This window comes from Eumetopias jubatus, unplaced genomic scaffold, assembly GCF_037043125.1.
Source record: "Eumetopias jubatus isolate StellerSeaLion01/CBP00866 unplaced genomic scaffold, mEumJub1_p1.0 scaffold_7, whole genome shotgun sequence".
NCBI lineage: Eukaryota > Metazoa > Chordata > Mammalia > Carnivora > Otariidae > Eumetopias > Eumetopias jubatus.
The window spans coordinates 122859093-122878475 of record NW_028274813.1 but is presented as its reverse complement, the minus strand read 5'-3'; the positions used below and the strand labels follow the sequence as shown (position 1 = coordinate 122878475).

Below are 19383 nucleotides of genomic sequence, written 5' to 3'. Positions count from 1 at the left end.
GAAAGGTCTGGACACAGTGTTTCCAAACCAGATTGGAAATAAATCCATAGGCCTTGCAAACTTCAGTCAACAAAACCCCATTGAGCCGGGGAACTGGGCATTGGCACAAATCAGCTGCCTGTCCTCTGACCCTGGAGTGGACACCCAGGGTCATGGCTACCCCGAGAAGCCCCCCGTGCAGGCCACTTTCAAAGTCTTGCTGGCTGGTGACAGGCCTTCCTCCTGAATGTGGCCTCAGCTCCACATGAGCGTTTGTCTTCGGCTCTGTCCCATGGCCTGGCATCTTCGTGGCCCCTTCAGAGCCAAATGGAAAGAGCTGTAACTATGGGCGCTAATAGCTAGGCTTTGAAGACTCACTTGCCTCCTAACTGCACCACCTGGGGCAAGCTGGGAATAATGGCAGGACCCATCTCACAGGGCTCTGAGCGGATTACAGGAAATAATGTATGGAAAGTGTTTGGCCCAGTGCCTGGCACGTGCTCCGTCCCCAGTAAAAGGTAGCGGCCTCTGTTCTCTGGTGGAAATTCCCTGCCTGCCTCGCTTGGTGAGGTTATTTGCATCCATTTGGGTGACACTGAGCGCTGGCTGTAGGCAGCCCCTCTGCTAGCTGCCAAGACCAGCCAGGTCAGGGAATGGAATAGTGCAGGTCCCACCCCCTGCTCTGGGGTGGAAGACAAAGCAAGTCACCCAAGGGGTCCTGCTGAATTTAGTGCACTTTTTAAGTGCTCCTGGTTCAGCTCTTTGAAGTTCTTCTTTGCCCCTAAGAACTTCCTCTGCCTGAGGGTGGACCCCACATCTCCCTCTGCCCTGTGTATAACCCACATTCAGCTGGGTGTTGAAATGCCTGTAAGCCAGCCCAGCAAAACTCTAAGCTTGCACAAGTTTGGGGGACACATCTGGATACACCTGCACGTTCTTCCTCCACACAAGGGAGACAGAAGATGGCACAGAGCCTGGAGAAAAGGCTGGACTCGGCTTATGTAGTCACTCTTTCCTTTGTCCCCTTCTAGAGGCTGTGGCCTGACCCCCACCCTGCCATGGGTGCTCAGGATGGGTGGAGAGGCCTCTGATGGGCCCCTCCCCAGGGGTCCCCGCCCCTCCTCCTTGCATTCTGTCCTCCCGGCCAGGCTCCCCTGTGTCCAGGGTGGAGAGTGGCTCACATGGAGTTTGCTGTCTTGGGACAGATGCCCGAGGTCCCGTAAAGGCTCCACCCCATCTCCCGCCATCCTCAAGGCCATAGGTGAGCCTTCTCCATGTGCCTGGCCCTATGCAGTCTCCCTGGTCCTTTTTTAACTGCCACTCCTCTGTGAGCCTCTCCGGTTCGGGGCAGGACCACCTGCAGTCCTGAGGTGGCACAGCCGGTGTCCTCACGTTTGTGTTGCAGTATTTCGTGTCTGGAAGAAGGTAGAAAGTAAGGTAGTGGGTATAGAGCTACTGCGGGCGCCAGGCTTGGTTGTCTTGTTTCCCCCTACACGGTGGGAAAAGTTATCCCCATTTTACAGATAAGACAGCTGAGGTTCAGAGAGGTGACGTATTTTGTCCAAGGCATATGGCTCTGCCTCCCTGAGATCTGACGTGTTCTCTGTGGGATCTCTCTGCTCTGCACTGGTGGGTCCTCTGAAAAGCCCATCTTGACGGTTAGTAGGGTTCAGAGAGGTGGGGCTGTGGGGAGGGAGTTTCAGTGGGTCCAGTAGACAGAAACCTTTCATTTTATCATAACTGCTACTAAATGGGGGCCAAATGAGCAGACTCCTCTCCTTTTTGGCCTCCCCTTGCTCATCCTCTGAGGGGTGCTAACAGAAACAGGAAAGAAAGCTGCCCAGGATGGGGCACCCACCGTGTGCCGGGTGCTGGAGGTGGCGTCGCTCCATCCTGTGGGGGGCCCGAGGCTTGGAGACACTAACTAACGTGGTCAGGGTCATGCGACTAGAAAGCTCTGGGGCCAGGCTGTGGGCTACAGCTCTCTGACTCGAGAACCACATTCTGTCCGTTAGAACGGCTGCTTCCAGCCTCAGTCGTGAAGTGCAGGGAAGCAGCAGAATGGCCCAGCTTGGCCCTGGAGTAGTTGATAGGTTACATTTGTCCATCTGGTAAAGAGACATACCAAGGTCACTCCCCGGATGGGAACGGGATCTGGCTGAGGCCCCGGATGGTGTGGCCACCGGTGGAAGTGCAGTCCACTCAGGAGACCAGGAGCAAACATCTCAGACACAGGTTTGCACCCTGCGGGGGCGAGGGGGGTGGCAGGCCAGAGCCAGCACGGAAGTAGGTTTTCTTTGGCCTCCAGTGTTTTAGGAAATCTTAATTAGTTGCTGATATTTCAGGAAATGTAAGGTAAAAATCCAATTTTACAGCTCTTCTGAAGTTCTGGCAAGGCTGGGCCCCCAGTCCACTTGGCAGCATGCATCTGGGGCTGAGCACTAGCCACCTCTTCAAAGGGGCTCCTGCCTCCAGGCGGCTGGAGCGCCACCTGCCCTCGTCCCCTCTCTTCTGCATGAGTGGGCTGCTGAGGTGGCCAGAGTGCTGGGTGTTTACTCAGAGCAAGGGTGGGGAGGAAGGAAAGTGGTAGGAGGAGCAGGGGGGGGCACGGATAGGGTCAGTCCTGATTGTTGGTGGCCCCCTAATCTGGGAGCAGGACTTGGCACTTCTCCACACTGCATTTATCTGGTCTTTGCGGCGGCCCGGTGAGGGCTCAGGGACAGCAGGTCCCCGTTCCGAGCTGCACAGCTGGTCAGTGATAAGTCAGGACTCACACGTGGGCAGTGAGGCTCCCCTTTGCAGCCCTTGTGACCTCTCTCCTGTCTGTCAGCTGTCACGCTTCTGTCTGGGCCCCGAGCTCGAGGGACTGAGTGGTCAGTGCTTTGGGGAGGGGGCCGAGCAGGGCAATGCTTCTCAGACACGCTCTTGTGAGCAAGAGGCTTCGGGACCTCTAGGTCCTCTTGGAATCTCGAACCCCTCCCTGGACCAGAGTACCCTGAATTGGGACTTAGCATTCAGTCATTCAGTGACATGTTCCTTGGACCTTACCTGGCCGGATGATACAAATATGAATAAGCGCGTCTTGCTCCTCAAGGAGCTCTCGACTGGGTGGAGGAGACAGACACAGAAAGCCATCAGCAAACCACGTGGCCGGCACACCGTGAGAGGTGTGAAGGGGAAGTGACGGGCGCAGAGAGGGGGCCCTCGCCCAGCTGGGGATTCAGGAAGGCCTCCTGGAGGAGGTGGAACCAAGCTGAGTCTCAAAGGACGAGTAGGAGTTGGTGAGAAGGAAGGGCGTTCCAGGCCTTGAGTAGAGGCGAGAGAAATAGGACCTTGAGTTGCAGCTTGGTGTCCCTCAGTTGAAGCAGGGGAGGGAGATGTGGCAAGGGCTGGTGAGTTAGGGGCCTGGACGGTGGGGCACAGCGGAGGATTTATCCAGGACTGGGACAGTTCCCTGAGAGCCCTGTGGCTGCAGCACAGAGGCCGGGCTGGGGGCAGGGGCCTGTTGGGGGGCTGTGGTGGTATCCCAGGCGGGAAGGGGTGGTGGCCTGGCTCACGACTGTGGTAGCAAATGGGATAGATTTGGCAAGTATTAAGGAGGGAAAATTGGCAGGATTTGATTACGGATGGGATGTCTGTGGGGTGAGGGAGAGGGAAGAAGGAACCTGTCCAGGTTTCCAGTGGGTGACACAGAGCACAAGAGCCCAAGCCAAAGGGGGCAGTGGTGGGTGGTGGTCATGGCTAGTCTCCCGCTGGATGGAAGATCTGCACTGATGGCGAGATTTGGGGGTTGCCAGTGTCTGGAGTGTTGAAGCGGTGGGTGTGGGTGTGTGATCTTGAGGCCAAGGGCAGACCCCAGGGAACAACATGAAAGAGCAGACTGTGGAGCGGCGGCAGTTAGGTTAATGACATAGACGCCAGAGCTGCCAGCCCAGGTTCCAATCCTGGCTCCACCACTCTTCCTAACTGGCTGATTGCAGGCAGCTCTCCCCTGAAAACCTCAGGTGGTCAGGCCTCCTTCACAACCACCTTGCCAGGACTCCATGCATTCATCCATTGAAAATGTGTAGTAGGTGCTCCAGTAAATTAGCTCTTGGAGGGATGGAGACCCAGAAGGAGTGGCGGGGAGACGGGAAGTGACCCTTGAGGCCATTGTGGCCCACACCTGGGGGACAGGGGGCCCCCACCAGGCCAGGTGCTGCAGAGGCCATGCCCTTCAGTGTCTGAAGGTTGGCAGTGAGGTGATGCCTGGCCCCTGGCGAGTGTGGGGCTGGTTGAGGCCTGACACCCAGTCGGGGTGAGTGGGAGGTGAGGAATGGAGACAGCTCTGGGCGGCTCTTCTCTTCAGGAGTTTGGCTGCAAAGGAGAGTAGGGAGGCACATAGATTTCTAGGCTGAATATTGAAAAAAAAAAAAAAAAACGGCTTTCTGAGAGGCAGAGGTTGACAACACGGGGCTTGGCCTCGGGGGAGATAGGGAGGGAGGCAGTGGGAAATTGAGGTTGTCCGTACCTGATGGTCCCAGTTTCTTTTCTTTTCTTTTCTTTTTTAAAGATTTATTTATTTATCTATCTATTTATTTATTTATTTGACAGAGGGAGACATCGAGAGAGGGAACACAAGCAGGGGGAGCGGGAGAGGGAGAAGCAGGCTTTCCGCGGAGCAGGGAGCGTGATGCGGGGCTCGACCCCAGGACCCTGGGACCATGACCTGAGCCAAAGGCAGACGCTTAACGACTGAGCCACCCAGGCGCCCGTGGTCCCAGTTTCTTCGGAAAACAGGAGACGTGTGAGAGGAGGAAGGTGGACTCTTGGGCAGTCAGGAGAGGGGTTATTAGGGAACAGAGGAGCTGCCCTTGGTCCTGGTGGAGGGGACGCTCCCAAGGTGATGACAGCTCATGACAGGTCCTGGGTTAGGGTGCACAGAGGGGGGGTGCCTTTGAGGGGTGAGGGGCCACCTGGTGATTCTGGCGGGAGCTCTTGGCCCACTCGCTGGAAGCCATAGCAGCGGCCATTTGGGAAGTGGGCTTCCCTAAGTGTGCCTGCCCTAGGAACAGGGGATGCTTCTAGGCTGGGTTCCCTTGACTTCTTACCTCTTTCTTGGTTACCCCAGCATAGGGAGGACTTTTGGCCCACAGCCCCTCTTCCCCTGCAGAGAGTAGTCCTTCCCTGCTTGGGGGCTCGGCTCCGGTAGCAGCCCCGTGACAGTCGTTGGGCCCACCGCTTCCGGCCCCTCGGGCTGCCCTGCCCCAGCACTTGGGCGGGGTGGTGTAGAGGCAGGACGTGCGTCCGGGGCGGCTGACATGCCCTCATTTGCTGCTGAGTCAGCAGTCCTGCCCTAGGAGTGGTGCTCCTGCAGGTACAAGTGGGTCCAGGAGTCCAGTGTGACGCCTTGGGGAAGAAGAGGTGCTCTCATGGAGCCTGTTGGGAGGCTCCCAGGGACTTGTCCTGGGGCCCAGACCCCTCTCTGGGGACTTTGTGGTTGGAGCTAAGGGGCAGCGAGCTGCCTCCCTGCTCTGGGGGCACCTTTCCTGGCTCTTCACAGAGAAGCTGGCATTTTCTGGCCTCATCCTGCTGGGGCCTGCGGGGGGCAGGATGTTAGGGCCAGGTCAGCGTCAGCCGTGGTGCCAGGAGCCACCGTGGAGAGAAAGCTGGGGTGGTGCTCTGAGTCACGGCCCTGCTGCAGCTCGCTGGTTTGGCTGGGTGGGGACCCTGCTGAGCCCGATTCCTGTCTCACCCCAGAGAGCTCCAAGCTTCCGGCTGAGTCACAAGGAAGGGGAGAAGCTCTAGCTGAGGCAGGGGGCTGAGTTGTTCCCGCATCACTTCCCGCGGAGAGAGCCCCAGGCCCCCGGGGGGTGGGGGGGAGTGGGGCCCTGCAGGTCGCTCTGACGTGCCCCGTCCAGCGTGCCCTCTCCAAGGAGGCAGCCCCAGGCCAGCCCCTGTGCTACCTTCCTGGAGCCCCAGGGAAGCCACCAGCTCAGGCCTGCCCAGGGTGGATAGAAAGGTTTCATCCGCCTGGGAAAACCGGCCACAGCCTCAGGCAGACCAGTTTTCTCCCTACTGGCCCAACCCGCTGGGTAGAGGATGTGGAGGATGTGTGAGCAGCAGGGGCTGCCCAGGAGAGCACACGAGTTGCCCTCTCTGCCACACGGAGAGCAGCCTAGAAGCTAAGACTGCCCCCGAGGTGTGCTGACACCCCCTCCCAGTCACCTGTACACAAAAAGCAGCCCGGAGCAAACACACAAGCATGGACAGGCCTTGTGGTAGGGTGCGCAGATGCAGACGCGCGCACACACACACGCACATGCACAAACACACGCACGCACACGCCTCAGGCAGGGCCCACACAGATGTCTGTGCGGTGACTCTGGAGGTGACCCCAGGTACCTGGGCAGGAACGCCACTCAGAACACCGGGGGGCAGGATCCAGCTCAGGCGCACAGCACGTGCCTGCGACACCCGACTGGCGTCAGAGCGGATGCGCTCTGGCCAGGAGACCCCCGCGTGACCAGGTGCAGACCTGGGTTAGGAAAAGCCCTGCGTGAGTTTTTTTTAACCCTGAGGACGAGGGAGGCCCAGCTCCTCCAAACAGCCCTGCTCCGCTGGCAGCCCTCGCTGGGCTGGATTTTCCTGCAGGGCTTTTGGATTTTGTTTTTGATCCACTCAAGTGTTGATCGTGTGCCAGACCCCGTGCCAGCACTCGGCTAACGTGTGCAAAGTTGTTCGGAGTAAAGCTCTCGGTAAATGTGGGTTATTATGTACGTTGTTATTTACATACATAATCTAATTTCTTCTCATAACAACCCTATGAGGAAAGGTGCTATTATCCCCATTTTACAGATAAGGAAAGTGAGGCTCCAAGATGTTAAGTGGCTTGTCCTGGCGGCAAACAGCCGGTAAGTGACAGAGGCAGCGTTTGAGCCCAGGTCTCAGACTCCCGAGCCTGTACTCTTAATCTCTGTCTCGTCAAGACTCCCAGTTGGGAAGCCAGCCCCCCCGGCTGGGGGGTACCACAGGGGAGCAAGGCCCTCAGGACGCCATGGCTTTGGTCTGAGAGGCTCGGGGCAGGGGGACAAAGGGGGAGAATGCGCAGAAGGGGAATGTGTGGTGCCAGGGGCCCCTCTCCCCCTTCCGTCCCTTTGCCCTTGCCTTGACTGTACCTCCAGTATGACCGGAGGTGCGGAGCGGGTACCGGAGCCACTGACGCCCTGGCTGGCCTTCCAGCCTGGCTGTGCTCAGTCTACGTGACCCTCGGCAGTATTCCACTCCCTCCCAGGCCTGAGTAGGGCTGAGCTGCCCCCTGGATGGCACCTTATCTCCGACCTTCAGCATGTCTGTGTCTGGATGGATTCCAAGTGCGGCCTCCTGCCTAGACTTCCAGCCCACCCTGGGAAGATGCCCCTGCTGTGCGGGCAGATAAGCATTGGCAAGTTTGAGCCCGCCCTTGCTTTCGGAGACCCACGAAGGGGGTGTGGAAGGCGTTGGCCCGCGTCTCCAGGACTCCTCCTCGTGAGGCCGCTGGGGGCTGTATTTTCCCCATTATCCCTGGGATGTGTGTGAGACAGCCAAAGGTCAGTGACCCCGCGTGCACCACCCTCTAGAGGACCTACATGGTGCTCTTCAGAGGTTGCTCCGTGGGCCTCCCACTTGAGAATCACCTGGGAGCCGTCAGATGGCACGTTGTTAGGCCATCTCAGGTCGGCAGTGGCAGCACCCTGGGCAGGCCTGGCCCCGGACAGAGGTCAGGCCTTTTGGGCGATTTTGCTGCATCCTGCCGTTGACCGACCAGGGGTTCTTTGGGAAGGAGACCTCTTAAGCCAGCCTTCCCCCACAGCTGCTTTTGTGCTGTGGGGCTTTGTGTAAGTTGCCTGGTCTCTCTAAAGTTTGGTTTCTTCTTCTGTAAGGCTTTGTAAGCCCTTGTAGGGCAGTCATTGGCCTGCAGGGGTTAATACCTGCGTATGTGCCCTGCTGCACCCTCCCAGGTGTGAACCTGTGCTGGCCGGTGGGAGGGGTCTCTTCAGGGGGTTGCCTTCCTAGGAGCAGAGCATGAAAAGGTCAGGCTGCTTGTTCCAAAAGGTCATCAGCACACAGTGCAAACAACACGATTGGGCCCCATTGTGTTTGGAAATTTTGTGGTTGACAGAAGTGGGGGATTAGAACTAGAAACTTTCTTCGGGCTTCCCAGCATGTAGAGTGCTGATAGGTGGTGAGGAGTTGGGAACTGGGAGCAGAAGACCTAGAGTCTCATGCAGTTCTGGACTTAATAGCTCAAAGAGAGGGGCGCCTGAGTGGCTCAGTTGGTTAAGCGACTGCCTTCGGCTCAGGTCATGATCCTGGAGTCCCGGGATCGAGTCCTGCATCGGGCTCCCTGCTCAGCAGGGAGTCTGCTTCTCCCTCTGACCCTCTTCCCTCTCGTGCTTTCTATCTCTCATTCTCTCTCTCTCTCAAATAAATAAATAAAATCTTTAAAAAAAAAAATAGCTCAAAGAGAGGCCTCGACTGCTCCGGACCATAGCTGTCCTATGGTTTCAGTACCGCAGTTTGGGCTCCGGATATGAGGCGTGACTTTCCCCCATCAATTCCCAGTGCCCCCCCCCTCCAAGTTCTGACTTTGCTTCTAGAGCATGACAAGACTCCCAGCTGCAGAACCACACACATCCCCCCATTGATTGCTCCACTGGTCACCTTGCGTCCTCACCTTCCCTCACCAGGAGATATCGTGGGCAGCGGCCTTGGGAGCTCTGTCATCCTGTTTGCTGGTGGGATGCTGTCCATCCCATGTCCCATTGGCTTTGCTAGGATGTCCCACCTGAGGGCTTCCTTCAGCATCAGTGGCTAGGCAAAAGGCTTAGCTTCTCCAGAATGGCTGCCACGTGTTCCTTCTCTTGGACAGCAAGAACAGGGTCACTTCATTTCCCTTTTCTCCTCAGCCACCAGGAGGCTCGGCATTAAATGCACAACCCATCTCTAGTAGCTGTGTGAAGATCTCTTCTGACCTGCCTGTGTGACTATGCCCTTACTCTCTGGTTTAGGCCTTTTCCTTGGATTTGTGGTTTTGGTTTTTTTCCCTCTGTTCTTGATTTTAGTGTTTATGTTTCACTACGTTCTTTTCTTTGTTTTCTTGCCCTTTGTGGAACCAGGCCGGGGGTACGTAAAAACACTCACCATGTAAAAGCACAAGAAGCTGTCTTCACAAGTGCTTTGTTGGCATGTTGCTCCTTTTGCTCCCTCAGCTTCATGAGACCGTGTCTGTTTGCGTGGCCATTATCTATTGGTCAGATAGGAGATACCTGAGGCCGGGCAGGGTGGCTCATTTCTGCTTGTTTTTCTTTTCTTATCAGCTGCTTCGAATTTTTTAAATAATTTCTCTTCAAACCCATTAGTCGCTCAAGGCACAGACGGTACCCTGGTTGGACAGATATGTGCGTTTCTTTCTTTTTTTTCCTTCTATTTCTTTTGCATCACACAAGAGTCACCTGTTAATTATAGAATCCAAACATGATAAGTAAAAAGGAAAAAAAAATGACCTATACTCCCACCAGGGATACCAATTTTCAGCATTTTGTGATTCATCCTCCTGGATTTATTCCCCCCCCTTTTTTTCCTTTTTCTGTTTATACTTTTCCCACAAAAAATAAGATCTAACTAGACATACTGTTTTCTTTTGTTTTTTTCCTTTAAGATTTTATTTATTTATTTGACAGAGAGCACAAGCAGGGGGAGCGGCAGGGAGAGGGAGAAGCAGACTCCCCACTGAGCAGGGAGCCTGATGTAGGGCTTGATACCAGGACCCTGGGATCCTGACCTGAGCTGAAGGCAGACGCTTAACCCACTGAGCCACCCAGGCGCCCCTAGACACTGTTTTATAACCATCTTCACTTGGTGGTAATTAGAATCTTCCCTGTTATTATGGAATTTAAAACAATGAAAGGTATTTCAAGTTTATATCCAGGATACATGCACATAATTCGTTTTTAAGGGTGAAAGTACTTACTGTGAAAAGTGACCAGTGCCTCTGTCATCCCCGGCCCCAGGCCTGGGTAAAGGGATGGCTTTTAAATCAGACTTTTTGTTAGTACAGTGGTTTCGTCCATATACTTAAGTAAAATGCTTGCACTACTACTATTGCTTGGCTTACCTGATTTACTGATTTGCTGCCGAGAAAAAGAGGGCTTTCCATCACTTCTATCAGCCTTCCCCACCTCCTGCAGACATTTTTCTACCACTATATTGGGTTGCCTCTGTAATTTAAAATATTATCCTGAGGGGTGCCTGGCTGGCTCGGTTGGTAGAGCATGTGACTCTTGATCTTGGGGTCATGAGTTCAGGCCCCACGTTGGGGGTAGAGATTACTAAAAAAATAAACTTAAAAAAAAATTTTTTTTTTATACTTAAACCTCAGTTTCTTATTCCATTAACCACTGACAATATCTTGTGGCCCTTTTTGCTCTCCCAAGGAGATAGAGACTCCATTTTTTCCTCAACAACCCTGGTACCCAGCATCACAGCATCTCTCTGTTGTACATTGAGGTCAAGGTTGGTAACAGTTTGCGTTCTGTTTTATAACCGTAAATCTTCGATGAGTGACTGTGAGCTGGTACTGCGAGGTAAAGACCAGCGCCCCGCATTTGCTTCCCTTAGGCCATCGGAAATCTTTTGCTGCGGGACCAGGGTGGGGTGGGCTGTCCTTACAGGTCCTTCTCCTTGGATCTGATGCTACTCAAGGAGGGTGTTAAATGTCCTTTCTTTTCTTTTATTCTCTTACATGCTCAAAACCCACCACTTTATATTTTAGTTTGCTTCATATTTGACCCTGTTTTCCGTGTTTCATTTTGTTTGCTTGTTTTCCTGGTGTTTCTAATACTCCCTCATCTTTACCGACTGCATCATATCCCACCGAGTGCAGCGTTAATGCCATCTTTTCCTCTCGTCCCCTATGGTTGGGGTTGTTGCCCATTTCTCACTCATGTGAACGGCGCTCTAATAAATGTTCTTTTACATTCATCTTTGTACATTTGTTTCTGACAATGTCTGAGAGCCCAGGAAGGCTGTTCCCCTTTCAGCCTCGTCTGCCCGTCCCCAGCTCCTTGCCGTGCGCTGCCTTCCTCACTTCCCTTCACATCGGCCTGTCCTCGAGGTTGGTGGGAGACGTGTCTCCTGGGAGGCGTGGGCCCCAGGGAATGTCCGTCTTCCTCTCCCCAGGCTCCCAAAAGCGGCCATTCCTCAGATTTGGAGCGGAAAACGTCTCCAACTACACGGCCCTTCTGCTGAGCAGGGATGGCAAGACTCTGTATGTGGGCGCCCGAGAGGCCCTCTTCGCTCTCAACACCAGCACCAGCTTCCTGCCTGGCGGAGTGTACCAGGAGGTGAGAAGGTGCCTGGGGCTGGCTAGGCTGGGCAGAGGATGGCAGAGGGGCAGATGGTTGGAAAGACCGACCTTCTGGGTGTGAAGATGCTGCAAATGGGAGAAGAGGGGCCGGGCACACCCCCCATTCGCATATGCACACTCCCCTTCTCCCGTTCTGCAGCTGCCGTGGAGCGCAGATGCCGAGAGGAGACAGCAGTGCAGCTTCAAGGGCAAGGACCCGCAGGTGAGCTAGCACCTGGAGGCCGCTCGGGCCGAGGGAGGGATGGAGAGAGGTGCACCGGACCCAACGTGGAGGCAGGATGTGGGAGCGGTGTAGCCAGCTGCGGCTTCAGAGATGGCCACACCTGCGTTTGGCCCTATACTTAACTATCTCTGTGACCTGGGACAAGTAGATTGACCTCTCTGAGCCTTAGTGTCCCCACTTATAAAATGGGGATAATGATGCCTGTCTCACAGGACTTGGGGTGAGGATTCAGTGAGCTAATACGTGTAGGGCACCTGGCCCCTAATCAGAACCAAATAAAGTCGGTTTCCAGCAAGAGCAGTGACTGGGTATCCTCCTGCGGATGGGGCGCTAGAGCAGGTCTGACCGATCCTGGTGTGGTTCTGGCCAGACCACAGGGTGTGGGGGTCTGGTCCAGCCCCCCTGGAGAGTGTTCTGCTGGAGAGTGTGGAGCACTCACCACTGTTCGCGGAGACCTCTTTTTTTTTTAAAGATTTTATTTATTTATTAGAGAGAGAGAGAGAGAGAGCGCACATGCGAGGGGGGAGGGTCAGAGGGAGAAGCAGACTCCCCGCTGAGCAGGGAGCCCGATGCGGGACTCGATCCCGGGACTCCAGGATCATGACCTGAGCCGAAGGCAGTCGCTTAACCAACTGAGCCACCCAGGCGCCCTCCCGGAGACCTGTTGTCCTGCGTGTAGCAGGAGGCGGCTGAGGTGAAGGCAAAAGAGCCCCAGACTTGGGGTCAGACGCAGGTTCGAGTCCTGACTGCCCCTGACCTCTTAATGGACAAACGTTTATCAAGCACGTGCTCTGTGCTCAAGTCCTTTTAGACACTGGCAATACAGTTGTGAAAAAGAAGAAAGAACAACAGGCCAAACACAGCCACTTGAGCAGGTAGTCAGGCCACACCTCATTAAGGAAGTGACATTTGCGTCAGGACTAGACGTTGCTGAGGGAGTTGGCCATGGGATACCTGGAGAACGGGCAGGACAGGACTGACCCTGAGCAAGGTGTTTGGGGAACCCCCAGAGGGCCGGGCAGGGGAGCGCCATGGTTGGCATGTGTGTTAAAAGGGTCGCTCTGGCTGCCGTGACGGAGCGTGGCCTCTGTGGGGACAGAGGTGGGGAGCCCAGTGAGGGGGACCAGACCAGGGTGGCACCGGTGAAGGGTGTGAGAAATGGTCAGGTTCCGGATGTAGTTTAAAGATGGGCCCACCAGGACTTCCTGACAGGAAATGGGGGATGTGTGAGAGAGGAGTCAGGGCTGACGTCCAGGTTTGGAGCGTGAGCAGCTGAAAGGGGAAAGGTCTCAGAGGATAAAGTTTTGGGCAAACAAACAGATGCTTGGTTGGAGATACCGCTAGACACCCTTGCAGAGGCGATCCATGAGTCTGGGGTCCGGGGTCCTGCTCTGGGCTGTGGCTTACCTCACCAGGCAGGTGGGGAGGACCAGAGATTTTCACTGAGGTTCTGAAAAAGACCTTCAGGGGGCAAAGACCACCTAAGGGGAGGGGTTCCGTGCCTTCACTCCCAGACTGAAAGGAAGTTTCCGGAACGCAGAACTAGCTGCGCCCCCAGGCCCCCCTCCAGAATGCACACGCTCCTTGGTCCTCAGTGTACTCTGCCCCAGGACACTGCTGGCTTCTCATTTGCCCTGGGATATGAGCAGCTTGAGAGCAGAAGCTTTCCGCACGCACCCTGCACACACTGGTGGTGAGGGCTTGGCAGTGCCCCCTGGTGGCCTGCTTGGGCCTGACATCCTCCTCCCTCGTTCCCCAGCGCGACTGTCAAAACTACATCAAGATCCTCCTGCCACTCAACAGTACTCACCTGTTCACCTGCGGCACGGCGGCCTTCAGCCCTGTGTGCACCTACATCGTGAGTGCCCCTCTCTGCCCAGGCTCGCCTGGGGCTGGCCTGGGAGCCGCCCCTCTCTCTGCACCAGGCGCTGTTCCCCAGCACTGATCCCGGGCCCAGGGCAGGGCCCAGGGCGCAGCATCTAGGGAGCAGTGGGTCTGAGAGCCCTGAGGCCCAGCCCCAGATCTGGTGGCCGGGTTGGCTGGCAGGGGGGTGGGGGGCGGGGGGCGGAGAGGGGTGCAAGAGAACACCCCCGGGCACAAAGGTCCTGGCCAGCCCAGGACTCACACCCTCTCTTGCTTCCTCGAGCTCTCCGTTCCACAGCCCACCTCCTGCCCTCACTCGGTTCCACAGCCCACCTCCTCCACCCCTCCTCACACACACTCACTCCTGGTTTCTGTTTTACCCACACCTTAGCAGGGGGTGGCATTCTGAGGCAGTGGGTTGGAGCACCGCCTTTGGAGTCAGACACACTGGGTTTGAATCATGTTGCCACCCCTTCTGAGTCCTGTCGTGTCTCTCCGGTGGTCACTGGGACCAGTAATGCCCACCGTAGAGGGTCCCTGCCAGACGGCGCCCACGACTGCGCCCTGGGTGCAGAGATGACCTCCCCTCTCGCCCCCCACAGAGCAGCCTTCTCTGGCACACCCCCCTCCTTTCCCTCCAAGCCCACACATTTCCTGGCGTGCCCCTGACCTCTTCCATCTGCTTCCCTGCAGAATGTGGAGAACTTCACTTTGGCACAGGACGAGGTGGGGCACATCCTCCTGGAAGATGGCAAGGGCCGTTGTCCCTTTGACCCCAATTTCAAGTCCACGGCCCTGATGGTTGGTAAGTGTTGGGGACAGAGTGGCAGCATGAGTTCAGCAAGGCTCCGTGTGGGGGTGGGAAGGTGGGCAGCCTAGGTCCCAGGCCTGAGCTGGTGGTGGGTCCCCGCCATGCTGAGTCCCAGGGGGCACAGAGTGACCCTTGGCTGCCCTTGGGTTTGGCTTTTCCCAGATCCCACTCCCTTCCCTGTCCACCTCAAGTGAGATAGGCAGTGCTGGGGTCACTCAGGGCCCTGTGCTGAGGGGCCATTCCCATGGGAATGTTCTCTTGGCAGATGGTGAGCTCTATACGGGAACAGTCAGCAGCTTCCAAGGGAATGACCCGGCCATCTCCCGGAGCCAAAGCCTCCGCCCCACCAAGACCGAGAGCTCCCTCAACTGGCTCCAAGGTGAAATCCTCCCCACACACCCAGTGGGCAGTCCCCAGAGCCCAGGGAGGGGCACGCTCTCCCCTCAGGGCCAGGCCAAGAACAATCTCTCCCCTGTCTGGGATTCCCAGGCTGACTACACCCCCCATTGGTCCCACAGACCCAGCGTTTGTGGCCTCGGCCTATATTCCCGAGAGCCTGGGCAGCTTGGAAGGAGACGATGACAAGATCTACTTCTTCTTCAGCGAGACCGGCCAGGAGTTTGAGTTCTTTGAGAACACAATCGTGTCCCGCATCGCCCGCATCTGCAAGGTGAGGGGGCCGGGCTACCCCAGAGACCCCGAAGGCTCCCCCGGTACAGGATCAGGAAACACCAGGAGGCCTCTTCTGTCCTCCAGGAGGAGCAGCTTGGCCAACTGCTTTTCTCTCTGTCCTTTTAAGCTCTCGTGTTTTTTCCTATTTAAGAAAATGCGAAAGTACAGAAAAGTACACGCAGAAATCACGTACAATATAAAGAGGCAGGGTAGAATCACGACAAAGAGCAGAGACTCAAGCCAGGCTGCTTCAGTTCCGACCCCACCGGTCCTGTGACCTTGGGCAAGTCCCGTGCCCTCTCAGTTAGCGTCCCCATCTGTTCAGTGGGCATGATAATACCTGCCTCAGAGTTATGTGGGCTAAATCCATCCCCAGAAAGCTTTTAGGAGTGTGGTAGGCAAAAACTAAATGTTGACTGTTAGTGTCGGCATCCTCCTGTTGCACCACAGATGATTAGAACATTCCTTGATGATCTGTTTCCTTTTTTTGGAGTATGTGTAAATAGGTAGGTATTTATAGTATTAAAAAACTATTTACAAGCAAGAGTTCTGCAGTGTGGGTATTCAGGTTCCCTGCTCTTGGGGAATCATGACCTCCTTCCCTGTGTGTAGGCAGGCTCCCATCTGTCCGTTTCCGGGTACTCTGCAGTAAGAAGGGCACCCTCGTTTACTTGGCCAGCCTCCTGGTGATGGGACCTGGACCCCGCCTTCATGTCTTCCTGATTCTAAGTGGAACTCCGCCCTGGCTGTGGCTTGCCCCGCCAGGTGTCTGTGTAGCTACCACTGGGGAGGGCCCGCAAGGAGCCCCAGGTTCCCCCCCGGCGGCCCGTGTGTACGCCCAGCCTCTCTCTCCCTCCCCCAGGGGGACGAGGGCGGTGAGCGGGTCCTGCAGCAGCGCTGGACGTCCTTCCTGAAGGCCCAGCTGCTATGCTCGCGGCCAGACGACGGCTTCCCATTCAATGTGCTGCAGGATGTCTTCACGCTGAGCCCCAGCCCGCAGGACTGGCATGACACCCTGTTCTATGGGGTCTTCACATCCCAGTGGTACAGACCCCCGGGACCTAACTGGAGATGGGAGGGCGGGGGATGCCTGTGACTGGGGCCCAAGATCTGGCTGCATCCCGCGCCCCAGGGCTCCTGGGTTCATCCAGCTACTTCCTTTGTAGGCACAGGGGGACCACAGAGGGCTCTGCCGTCTGCGTCTTCACCATGAAGGACGTGCAGAATGCCTTCAATGGCCTCTACAAGGAGGTGAACCGTGAGACACAGCAGTGGTACACCGTGACCCACCCAGTACCCACACCCCGGCCCGGAGCGGTGAGTACTGGCTGCTGACAAGTTGGCTCCCCACGCCCTGCTGGCTTCTCTGAGTCTGTTTTCTCATCTTGAAAGTGGGGACCAAAGCTCAGGCCTGCTTGTTTTACTGGGTTGGATGTGGCTATGAATGTTGGAATGGCTGAAACCTGCCTCAGGGTGAGCCAGTGTGCTTCCATTCCAGCGCTTAAGTGTGCGCTCTTGTCATTGTCCCTTCGTTTGTGCCTCCCCTACTCAGCTCTGGGCTCCTTATCTAGTGAGTGAGTGGCTTGGCCATGGGGACATCTTCCTTCTGTCCTTCCAGCCTCATAGACTCCCTCCCAAAGCAGACCTTGAAACAAGGATATGAGTGTCGGCAGTTGATGTGGGAGGTGACTCCAGGAAGCACCATGAGGGAACAGGAAAGTGAGGGGGGGGGAGCAGAGCCAAGGAAGAGTGTCACTGAGCTGTTCCCCTCATGGGCATCTGGGCCTTACTTCCCTGGGGCCCCGAGAGAGCACCTTCTGACCCTGCACTAGGAAACCCGGCCAGCCAGGGCTTCCTTCGAGCCTGGCGAAAGGAGCATGAAGGGTGGTCATGCTTCTTGAGGCCTGGGTGAGGGTGAGGGGCCTAGGCGGGAAGGGGGAACCCTGCCAGCCAGGGCCCCTGGGTGCCCCATATCCAGGCTTTGCCCTTGGGCCTCCAGATCAGTGTGTTGGCTCCATGCAGAGCCAAGTGATGGGCCGTGGCTTCTGAGGGGTGGGCAGATACCCGTCCTGTCCGCTGGGGAGGCAGGGCCGGCAGTCCTGGCCGCGTCTCCAGGCTGCCCCTCCTGCGTGCTGCCTTAAGCGGCACTCCGTCTCACGCCGCCACCTCTTCCTTCAGTGCATCACCAACAGTGCCCGGGAGAGGAAGATCACCTCATCCCTGCAACTCCCAGACCGTGTGCTGAACTTCCTCAAGGACCACTTCCTGATGGACGGGCAGGTCCGCAGCCACCTGCTGCTGCTGCAGCCCCGGGCCCGCTACCAGCGTGTGGCCGTCCACCGTGTGCCTGGCCTGCATCGCACCTATGACGTGCTCTTCCTGGGCACTGGTGAGTGCCGACAGCGGGGCAGGTTCGGGGTAGAGGAGCCCCGGCTGTTGGGATATGGGTCTGAGTGCCGTCCATGTTCCAGGTGATGGCCGGCTGCACAAGGCGGTGGCCGTGGGCTCCAGGGTGCACATCATTGAGGAGCTCCAGATCTTTCCAGCGGGACAGCCCATCCAGAACCTGCTCCTGGACGCCGACAGGGTGAGCTGGAGGAGGAGCCCAGGGGAGCGTGCTCGGCTGCCCCTCTGCTATGGACAGGCGGGCCCCAGCCAGCTTTTCCTCCCTGGCACCAGCAGGATGGAAAGATCCAGGCTCATGGCATAAGGCAGCAGAAAGCGGGGTGCCCGGGAGCACGAGAGGAGGCTCCTTGGGGAGTGGCCGGGTGCGGCTGTGGGTGGTGGCCCTGGCTTCCTGCTCCTGCCTCTCATCCCCGTGTCTGCGTCCGTACAGGGTCTGCTCTACGCCGCCTCCTCCCCTGGCGTGGTCCAGGTGCCCGTCGCCAACTGCAGCCTGTACCAGAGCTGTGGGGACTGCGTCCTCGCCCGGGACCCCTACTGTGCTTGGAGCAGTTCCAGATGCACACACATCAGCCTCTACCAGCCTGAGACAGCCTCCAGGTGAGAGCTCCTGCCGGCCCTTCCCACCTGGCCATCCCTGTGCACTTGGCCTCAGAGCACCTTCCCTAGGCCCTCTGTAGACTCCCCAGGCAGCCTCCTTTTTGTGTCCACGGTCAGCGTGACTAGGAACTGACTCCCGTTCTGACTCTCAAAAGTGTTCTGATTTGGGCCATAAATGATGTTTGCCTTACCCATCTGTAGAGCTGGGGACCTCATTCGGTAAAGTACGAAGTGTCACGGCTCTGCAAAGCTTTGCAGGAGATTGTGGATTGGCGTGTGAACGTGTTTAACAAAAAATAGGAGCTATGTGACAATCCATTAACAAACCCATTGAAAATCGCTTTCAGAAGCACGAAATTGGGTTGTAAGATGTTCGTATAGAAAACTTGAAAAGTAGAGGTAAAACAAAAACTATTCCGAATCCCACCACCTAGAGGGAATTGCAGTGAGATTTTGATATATACCCTCCCAGGTTTTTATATATATATCTGTGTGTGATAAACAAAAATACGTGTATTTTAAATAAAAATGGCATCTGTCCCATTCGTAGTGTCGTTGCTTCTACACACAGACCTGGTGCCAGCTTTATATTTCAAAGAATCCCATTTGAGCACACGCGTGTGCACCTGGAAGGACACGCCCAAACTGCCACCTGTCACGATCACCACCGGCTGGTAGACTGTGTTTGACTCCTGTAGTGTTTTCAGCGTTTGTACTTGGTTGAGTTTTTTTAGGTTTTGTGAGTGTATCACGAATTACTTTTATTCTTTATTATGTTTTATTAAGCAAGTGCGTGCATGTGCATTGCTTTAAAAGAGGCAGAGACATGCGTATAGATTCAGCCGTCCTTCCAGAAAGGTCCGTATTGCTCTTGTAGTGCAGGGAAGTATTGTAGTGAATTGTATTTGAAATAAATACTGTGTAGACAGAGGAGATGCTGGTTCAGACCCTGCAGGGCAGTCAGCTTGGGGAAACCACCTGCCTTTTACTCCGGCTTTGGGCCTGGCACACCCGGGGCCCCAGGCCCTTGCGGGGCTGCAGGGCCAGAGAAGCGCCATGTGCTGCACTGGGGTTGGGGCCAAGCGGGTGCATGGTGGTTTCCTGGCCTCTCTCTGACGCTCTCTGGTCCTCAGGCCATGGATCCAGGACATTGAGGGGGCTAACACCAGGGATCTCTGCAATAGTTCCTCACCTGGGCCCCGGTCTTCTGTACTAACAGGTAAGTCGCCCTGAGAAGGGTTGGAGCTGAGGTGGGGGCCGGGTCTGCTGAGAAGGCCCCTGCAGGCAGTGGTGGGTATAAATGCCTTTCCTCATGTCCTCGTCCCAGACTCCGAGTCGCCAGAGTTGCGCATCGTGGCACAAGGAGTGCAGTCCCAAGAGAGGTGGGGCAAGCCTGGGGCTCCTGTGGATGCCGGTCCCCCCGCCCGTTACCCTGGGCCCCTTCTC

General features: G+C 56.3%; 1 protein-coding gene across 8 annotated transcripts in view; it reads left to right on the top strand.

The window, feature by feature from the left end:
- Window positions 1–19383, top strand: part of SEMA4B (semaphorin 4B) — a 36625-nt gene that overhangs the window by 15540 nt on the left and 1702 nt on the right. For all 8 annotated transcript variants that reach the window (XM_028122105.2, XM_088024945.1, XM_028122103.2 and 5 more), the window contains 12 exons: window positions 11179–11342; window positions 11505–11567; window positions 13348–13446; window positions 14145–14256; window positions 14528–14641; window positions 14781–14932; window positions 15797–15978; window positions 16101–16251; window positions 17113–17323; window positions 17406–17521; window positions 17771–17937; window positions 19071–19156. In XM_028122105.2, the coding sequence (XP_027977906.2) occupies window positions 11179–11342; window positions 11505–11567; window positions 13348–13446; window positions 14145–14256; window positions 14528–14641; window positions 14781–14932; window positions 15797–15978; window positions 16101–16251; window positions 17113–17323; window positions 17406–17521; window positions 17771–17937; window positions 19071–19156 (1617 nt within the window). The remainder of the gene's footprint in view (window positions 1–11178; window positions 11343–11504; window positions 11568–13347; window positions 13447–14144; window positions 14257–14527; window positions 14642–14780; window positions 14933–15796; window positions 15979–16100; window positions 16252–17112; window positions 17324–17405; window positions 17522–17770; window positions 17938–19070; window positions 19157–19383) is intronic.